The following is a 9,166-nucleotide window of genomic DNA, read 5'->3' as shown; positions in this document are numbered from 1 at the left end:
TCGAGCGCTTCTTCAGCCAGGCGAGGGAAAGCCCTCCTCGCCAACACGAGCAGCGCACCCCTGTAGGCTAAAGGGGAAGGGAGATGTAAGAGGAGAATGCCTCTTCGCCCAGAACGGATGGCAAAGCTCGTAGTGCCTCTTCATCTGTCCACTCGAGAGCGTGGAAGGGAGCCTCGAATCGGCGGACAAACCCCTCCCAATCTTCTTCCTCGGCCACGAACTTGTCGACGGGCCCCAGCCGACGCGGCCGTCCTGCCACCTGCAGGTGTGACGAGGTTGGTTGCGGCTCCTGCCCGGCCGGCTGGTCGGCCTCCGGGTCCCGTGGCCTCTCCTCCCGTAGTACGCGTGGGGGTCCTGGTGCTGGCGGGCCCCCCATAGGGAGCCTCTGCAGTAACTCCTGGAGTGCCCTCTCCACGCGGGCCATGCGGTCCTCCATGGGGTCCTCCAGGCGATCCAGGCTCCCTGCTGCTGCTTCTGGTAGCAGGCCCCCTTGTTGCCCGGGATAGGAAGGATCCCCGGCCCCTGCTTCCTCTTCTCTTGGCTCTTTTCCGCGGGGATTCTTCTTCGTAGTCATTGTTCATCCCACCGCTGCCACCAGATGTAAAGGAGAGCCGACACAAGATTGCAGGGGTTTCGTCTTTTAATCCTTTTCTACCATCCACACCTGTCCCCCGCCGTCCCAATCTCGTTCCCGCCAATGGCCCCCTCTTCCCGCCCGTTCTCCCCTTATATCTCCTCGATCACCCCTCCCACTAACCCTCCTATTGGTGGGAATCCTTCCCCTGACACCCCTACACATGTATGAACACTTAATCATTGGCTGGAAACTTGGAGGACCACGGATATTAGGCAATTGTTTGCCCCGACTCAAGGCCCGGAATTTGCCTTCCCACTTGTCTGTGGTTACTCGTGCTTCTGCGTGTGAGTCTATAAGACTGTGAGTCTCTGTGTTTGTGTGTGTCTGGGGAACTGCGAGTCTGTGGGTCTCTGGCTTCACTACTTTCACACGCACGCGGCTGCACACACAAATACTCACTCTCAGCGCAAGGCTGACTGATTACATCTCACGGATGATTGCTCCACTGAACAAAATAGTTACGCGGTTGAGTTTCCAAGTGCGAGTTAAATTAAATAAATGTCAAAAATCTATCATATAAGTCGAGGACTGCATGTTTACGTGGTAATACAGCACCGAGTTATTGTTAGGGTTCCGCATTCGACTTAAAATTATTTTATCGATAGACAATTTTCAAGGATGTTGGTGATTTTTGGGGGTAAAAAAAGATGACGAGACGCTCCCGCTTTAATGTATGTCTGCGATACAGGGCGCGGTGACGTGATGCCTGCCCTCTTGTGGACACGGACTTCCACTGCGTTGATAAAAATGTAACCAGACTAAGCCGTCACTCCTTTTTTAACGTCGGCCCGTTGAACGTTGTTTTTCTACAAAGTCAGTGATGAACTACGACCCATCTCTGCACTTAACGTCGCGCGGTATCCGATCTATAACGTCGCTACGAACGGGCAGCTACTGTACTTTCCACTGCGGAGAGCGAGGCGGCTGTGCGGCACAGTGAGTGGCTCGGCAACGCCCCCGGATGACAGAGCGACGCACAGCGGGCCCAAAGCGAAACCCCTCCGCACAGTTTCAAAAGTGTTTAGGTCGTGTTGCGTTCTCTTGTTTAAATCCCTTGATATATTTATCAACATTTATCTCTCATCACCGTGATTCAAGAACGCCCATACAGTGTTAGTGCAGCTCATGCAAAATAAGAAAACTAATAAGATAACGTTGGAAACTAAATTAGGCGGGTTAAGTCGTTTTGATGAAGGGGAATGCGCAATAGGTTATTTGGCATCGCTCGAAGCCTCACGCCAACGACAGTGAGATTAAGAGCACCGCACCGACCGAGCGGGCAGTACATGTGGGGGGAGAGCTCCGCAACAGCAACGAGAGCAGCGGCCGGACGATCCACCACGTTCACTCTCTGACTCCACCGTTCACTCATGCATCGCATTCCACCAAGCTTCTGCATCATCTTCTTTGGGTCTTTCAGTAAAGCCACGGAGATATCTGCAGTCACGAAAGCTTTAAGTCAAGATTCCGTATCATCGTTAGCGAGTACAGAAAACTATTTTTTTCATGAAATGTCTTAAAACTCACTCTTCTATCAAATTGTGTGTTTAATATCTTTTTAAATGGTACTGCATTTGTAATGGTTTTCAGCTGGTGAATAAAATATCTCCCTGGAACCTGGTTTCGCTTGAAGTCGTTTAACTTCAAGTCGCCACAACATTAACCGAGCAAGTCTACTCTTACCACCATTACCATTCGTCCTGTTCGTGTGACTTGCTCTGTGGCCCCTTGGAAATCCTTCCTTATTCTCGAGCATCGCTCTTTGCAAGCAAACAGTTTGTTTTCTCTTGCCCTTGATACTTACTCTGGAATTAGTTTTTTGAGGTCCATTGTTTGAAACAAAAGCAACCTAGACTTTTGCGTAAGTTGTACATAGTTCCCGACTTATGAATACCCGCACTCGCGATAAAAACTGTAGCAGTCTTGTATGGAGACAGAGTCGTCGTAGGAGGCAACACGTTTTATTTATAACTATCACAGTAACACAACTAGATCCCTAACACGAAGGGGTAACGGCCCCTTCCACCCACGACCTAGGGAGGTACAGCCTCCGGGCTAATGTATCCTAGCCACCGGGCTAATGGCTCCTATGGCCCTCCGGCTAGCTGGACCTAGGGGAGGCTGACCCACCACTGGCTCGGTGGGTCCCCGACCACTGGCCCATCCAGACCCGGCCCTTAAAATGACGTCGGGCTGAGGGATCCTCAGGGTCCTAGCCTCCTGACCACTGGCACCGCACTGAGAAGGACGTCGGTGCTTGGGGTCCAGGGTCTTGTCTTCAGGCGGCTTCTTTGCTTTGGCTTGAGGCGAACTGCCCTCTGCTCTCAAGATCCCGCCTTTTATACCATTCCCCACCGAGGGGCGGGGTTCTGTGGGATCGTACGCATCCCCCAGCCCCCTCCCCTCGAAGGGGTTCTGGCCATGGGTAACCCAACCGGTCCGCACCGGTTTATACCGCTCCCCACCGAGAGGCGGGGTTCTGTGGGATCACACACACACCCCACAGCCCCCTCCCCTTGGCGGATTCCGGACGGGGGGTAACACAAGCACCCCGCACCAGTAAGTACTGTGGCTTGGCGCTCGCGTGTCCCAGCATGACCACCACACAACTTCCATGAAAACGCGAACTCTAGCTCGCATATTAAACCGCGGCACTATTTTGTTCAGCTGAGCGATTCTCCGCGAGATGTAACGAGTCGGCCTCGCGCTGGGAGTGAGTGTGGGCGTTTAAATTCAGTACATGAGCCCGTTTCGACTTACGAACAGTGCTACTTATGAGCGCGTCGCGGGAACGAATTATGTTCGTAGGTAGAGGACTGTGCTACTCTTATTTACTTGTGCTTTATATTAGACCGTGACCAATTCAGGAGGAGAGGTTGAGGCGACTAAATGTGGAGAACCCCAAGCTGGAGCGGACTCGTGGCTCGTGTTCAGTGGCAGCCGTGTGGCTCTCCGGGGTCACGGACATTCTTCAGAGGAGGTTCGAGTTTTTGGCAAAATCAGGAGTTTCTGCAATGTCGCGTTTGGGGGGCGATGATCCCGACCCTCACAGCACACGACACAGACTCGCGGGACAAGCAATCCAGGTCGCTTTTAATTTACAATTCAACAGAAGCCACCATTTGCTGGCTACATCATTTCCCAGCAAACGGTCCCACCCGCATCTAAGGCACCGTGCGCAGCCCTGGGCTGAGTGAGTCGCGATGATTCTGAAGTTTTTGGAAATGGACTTTCGCAAAAAAAAAGTCAAAGTGGTGTCCTGCTGCTCACGTGAATTGAGGCAGCGCTCATCTCCTATTCACAGCCCTGAGCCGTGGTGGAAATCCACATTCAGAGTCTCTCGTAGGACAATCATTGTTAACTTCCTTCCACACAAAGTGTGGCATCTCATTTTCTCGACCCTGGAAGGATTGTGGGCTGAGTCAACCCCCGCCCCCCCCAACCAACCGGATGTTTAATTCGCGACTTTCTGGCTGAGAGCTGCTTGCCCTGCCGCTGAGCCACTCGGCAGGGGTCACCCTCTCTCCGTTCTCCTGGAGCTTTGGAAACGGCCAAGCGGCAAGAGTGAGATCTCCAGAACAACTTTGCCAAAGTGGGGAGACGGAGCTGTCCGCATTTATGCATGCCTATTGTCTACTGTTTTGACCCATGCGTATCTCCTGGGGAGATAAGTGGTTTAAACATTCCAAATACGGCATATAACCTTTGTGTATTAAAAAAAACTTCACTATTTTGTACAAATGAATTCCATAAGCCACTTTGTGAAATTTCTTTAGGTTATGAAAAATGAACGCGTTTCATTTGAAACAAATGCAGTCATCCGAGCCATCAGCTGATGGAAATTGCACATTTGTTTGACGGGGATCCATATAATCACAGATATTAGAAATAAATTAACGTGAAAATATGTAATGGTGCAAAGCAACAACGTAAAGATTGCACTTTTGCTAATACTCCTGTCCATATCATCAACAAGTACAGCTACAGGCTGGTGTAAATGTATATGTGTGTGAGCAAAATCACCTGTTGTCCGTGTGTAAGCGTGTTAGCATGTGTGAAACAGTAGTTGCTTGAGATTTGCCAACTTTCTATTCGCCTGCATCAGGGGTGGGCAACCTGTGGCTCCGGAGCCGCGTGCGGCGGCTCTTTGAGGACTACTTCGTGGCTCTCGACACAATAATGCAAAGTAAAAACACCCTCCTAATTCTTTTCGATAAATGGTGAACGTCTAAAAGCCCAACAATTATTTGAAATGCGACAAGTTATTGTGCGTGTGCTGTTCTTAAAATAGTGATTAATAAAAAATACATGGTTTGACGTGATTCATTCAGGGCCGTCTTTGTATTCACATGCATTGCGGCTCTTTAAATATTGAGCTTGTTTTACCGACCCCTGGCCAGTATACATCACATTGTTCAAACGAATATCCAAAAACTCACAAAGACCAGAACTAACAGAGGACCCTTGCCCATAAACTGAATATGAAAAATCGGTCTAAATTTTGCTTGTGTTGAACCAATGCTGCTCAAATGATGGACTTCCATTGGATCGTGTGGCTGATGGGATGTGTACATTTTTTGTATTTTGTTACTTATAAACTCTCCAGCATTATGATTTTGTGTCATGTATTACATTAGCATCAGTTACCACTCATGACCTCCGATACAAGTGCATGTACGTATGCGGTGCGTGTGCATAAGGTGGACATGTTGATGCACATATGTATGCGTTCATGTGTACGGTTTGTAAATAGCATTCAGAATTGTTTGATTAAAAACCTTCACAGAAGGAAAACTTGAAACAAAAAATCAACCAAATTCAATAAAATAGCACGCAAAATATGACATCTATAGAATTCGGGGCATGCAAATCGACACAGCCACACGGCACGACACCAACAGGGAAACTCGCACACTGGCCCACAACAGGGACCCCACACTACCCCAGCGTTATCGTGATAAATAACTCCCCTTGACAATGTTGACGTGAACATCTGTATAACTATGCTTAAATAAGACACAACTCAAAAAAACACAAGCAGGACGCTTGTGGACACGCGGCCTCGCACGAGTTGTGAAACTCGGTAAACGAGAGAACAGGACCATGAGAACACTGTTTCTGTTAAAGATGCGCCTCTACAGGACACGCATGAAGCGTTGCCTCGAGTGGCCACGATGTTGGTGCCTAGAGCCACGTCCATTCCACGTTCTACAGGGTACTAAGTTCCGTGCACAGACGCACTCGTGATCCAGTGAACGATCTCACCAACACAAGCAAATCCTTCACCAGGGGGGATTTCTTTATACAACAATCATGATATGTTACCCAGGAAAGCCACTTGGTTCACAATTGGAAGATAAATTAATTCAATTTTGTCAATAACATTGTATCCTTATGATTCATGGAGAGGTGGCTACCTCGGTTTGACTGCCAGCCACGGCTAACATGTGATGAGTGATATCTGAAGCTGCCCTGGACTCCTATTTTCAATCTGCACTGACCACTGTGGTGATGTATGGTCAAACCACCCCTATGAGCAACACAGAGTGGGGAGCCTTCATCCAGCGGTGGATTGGCAAAAGGGCTGCAGCTGTAGTCTACTGACACGAGTGCTGCATGAGTGGGCTTATTATGAACACATCATGACCTGATCTTGAGATGCTTCGGAAAAGGGTTTATATTGCTTAGCTCTCCTATTTATTTGTTCGTTTGAGTCAAGACCACTTGAATAACAGTACTGTCTACTGCTATTTCAATCCACTGCTGTATGAAGCCCTCCCCATGGTGTCAGCCATGGAGCCTATTCAAGTACAATACAAGTCGTTCCTGGATGAACCAAGGACATCGTCATCATCAGTATTATTATTGACAACCACAGAAGGCGGTGTTTGTAGTTCGGCTCCCTGCCCAATCACATTTCATGCATAAACACAATTACAACACAATCACAGCAACACATTGGCACATACAATGAATAAAACACATATCAGGGCTGCAATGACAACAAATCCCAACTTGCTAAATAAGCAGAGCAAGAAACTGGGTTTCTGATAAAGGGGCTAGACCGGTGTTCTTCATTGCAAGGCCCGTGGGCCACTGGCGATCCCTGGTGGCCTTTAGTGCGGCCCCCAACAAGACACAACACGTGACAACACCCCCCGTCATCGTGCTGCTGGCAAACCCCCAATGGTTTCAAATGTGGCGGCCCTCTCACTGATGATGTCTTATTGGCAAAAGTGGCCCCCCCTCTGAAAACTAGTCGAAAACACTGGACTAGATGGTCACAGCCCAAACATTTTGAACTCGCAACCTTCTGACCCGAGCCGCTCGGTCGACCGCTGAGCTGCCATTGTTACACGACGACGAACTACGGTACGATGGTGCAGATACAGAAAATAACACGAAACCGGTCTGAACGAGCCAGCAGCCGCAACCCACACATCTTACGATTCGCCTCGAACACGGCAACACTTGCGGACGTGTTCTCGTGAACAGGGGAGTGTGCAGTCACCAACACCGCGTCGCGCACGCGGTCACCGCACACCGCAAGTGGTTTGAGTGGAGAGGGCTTGAAGGCCACTTTGACCAAGGCTGTCCAGGGATGTAACGGCAATGGTGACGTACGGGGATCCTGACCCATACGGCGCTTTGCTGCCATCGGTGTACAACATTCAAACACACGCAAATCATCGACAGCCTACTGGCTGTACCACCTTGCTCCTCTCACATGGAATTATATTGCATTTGTTTTACATTACAAAACACATTCTGACCCAGACATTGGATGCTGAAGAGACGTGAAGGCAGGCCCATGGGTCTCTGTGTAAGTCTATGAGGTCTCGCCAGTCTACAGGTTTCTTCTGAGTCTGTGGATATCTATGAAGTCTATCGGTATCTCTGTATGTCTATGTCTTTTTAATATCGGTAATATCAGATTTTCATCCCTCTTATGTATTGTAATTTTAATTAATCAATAATGTGTTTATATTATGTTACCACTGATGTTAGTCATAGTTGTAAATCGAACTGAATTTGCTAGGTCCATAGTGCAGTGAGCTAATCACTCTGCCACCAATCCATCTATGGTTATCTATGTAAGTTTTATGGGTCTCTATATAAATCTATGGGTCTATATGTCAATCTATGGGTCCGTGTAAATTTATGCAAGTTTCCGGGTCGTGATGCAAGTCCTCGGGTCTCGGTGAATCCGAGGCTTGCGTGATGCTACACAGGCCGTCCTCCACGCGACTCTTTGGCTGGAAGGCACAAGGAACGGAGAAGCCGCATGAGAGAGCCACATGGACACATACGCACCTCGGCTCCGGAGAGACAGACCCCTCCCGTTCACTGTTAATTATATAGTCTAGAGGGAAATTGCAAGATCCATGCGAAAGATGTGCTTGTTTCGATTTAAAACTTTCGTGACTGCAGGGATTCATCTTCTTGGTTCTTTCAGAGAACCTCTGTCTTGGAGAAGTCAATGTCATGTGAGCCCACTGAATTGTAATCCTGCATACTGCATAATGCACGGGCATAATATGACTTTGAAACCCCCCCCCACCCACCTCCTACACATTCCACAAGTAGTGACTAATCCCATATCTGCATTTCCCATAAATATGCTAAATTCCTCTTGATATGCAAATTCCTTTGTCAAGGCGCCCCTTCCCCCCTCCAACCCAGCTTAAATATACGTTGCCAAGCCTGGTGGTGCCCATTCAGACGCTGTCTTTCCGACAGACCTGTTCTTCACCTGAGGACGGCTGCTTGCGTTGTGGCCGAAACGTCGTGAGAATTATTTTATTTAGTTTTATTTTTATTATTTTATTATTTCCCTTCTACGTGACTTTACCGAAAAAACCAAGAAGATGTGCTTGTGTTGCTGATGAGAGCAAGGACCTGAGCAGATGGTTGTGTTAAGGGGTCAGGCTTCTGGGAAACACCGGCAATGTGGCTTGAGTCAGAGACCCCCTCTTCCCTTGCAGCTGAAATGACAAACGTGAACGAAGACAGTGTATAGGAGAGCATCAACGTACTTTTAAGTTTAAAAAATAAAAACAACAAAAAACATCGAACGAAAATGTAAAAGTGTGCAAAGAATCAAAATGGGGAGATTCGTGCTTGGAACTTACACCGAGAGACAGAGAGAGGAGCACGTGGATTAGAGAACGCAGGCAGGTTAGAGACATCGTCCCACCGAGGAGACCGGTCATGGCGAGAAGGTACGATGGCCGAACAATCCGGAATAGTAACAGAGGAGCCGCCAGGAGCTGAGCGCGCCCGAGAGGACACTTGCCGAGGAGATGGTGCTATGAAATCAGTTCATGTGCCGGTGTTGGGATGGATCGTTACATCGAAGTGTCGTGAAAGGTTGTAGCGGTTAGGGGAAGAGTTCATCCAACAGTGGATTGACCATGGCTGAGGTATTTTCTGGGTGTGTCCGAGTGTATTCTGGTGTACCCAGGTGTATCCGGGTACACTCAGGTGTACCCAGGTGTACCCAGGTGTATCTAGGTTTTACCCAGGTGT

At 48.7% G+C, this 9,166-nt stretch overlaps 1 protein-coding gene across 4 annotated transcripts in view; it reads right to left on the bottom strand.

The window, feature by feature from the left end:
- Positions 1–3,712: 3,712 nt before the first annotated feature.
- Positions 3,713–9,166, bottom strand: part of LOC133356005 (serine-rich adhesin for platelets-like) — a 39,904-nt gene continuing 34,450 nt past the window's right edge. For all 4 annotated transcript variants that reach the window (XM_061573489.1, XM_061573485.1, XM_061573486.1 and 1 more), the window contains 2 exons: positions 8,537–8,622; positions 3,713–7,893 (listed from right to left, as the gene is read on the bottom strand). In XM_061573489.1, coding sequence (XP_061429473.1) covers positions 8,554–8,622 — 69 coding nt within the window. In that variant the 3' untranslated portion in view covers positions 3,713–7,893; positions 8,537–8,553. The remainder of the gene's footprint in view (positions 7,894–8,536; positions 8,623–9,166) is intronic.

Source organism: Lethenteron reissneri, chromosome 52, assembly GCF_015708825.2.
Source record: "Lethenteron reissneri isolate LAM-NWPU_2019-01 chromosome 52, ASM1570882v1, whole genome shotgun sequence".
In the NCBI taxonomy this organism is placed as follows: domain Eukaryota; kingdom Metazoa; phylum Chordata; class Hyperoartia; order Petromyzontiformes; family Petromyzontidae; genus Lethenteron; species Lethenteron reissneri.
Note: the sequence above shows the minus strand (reverse complement) of the source record. Positions and strands in the feature narration are given on the sequence as shown.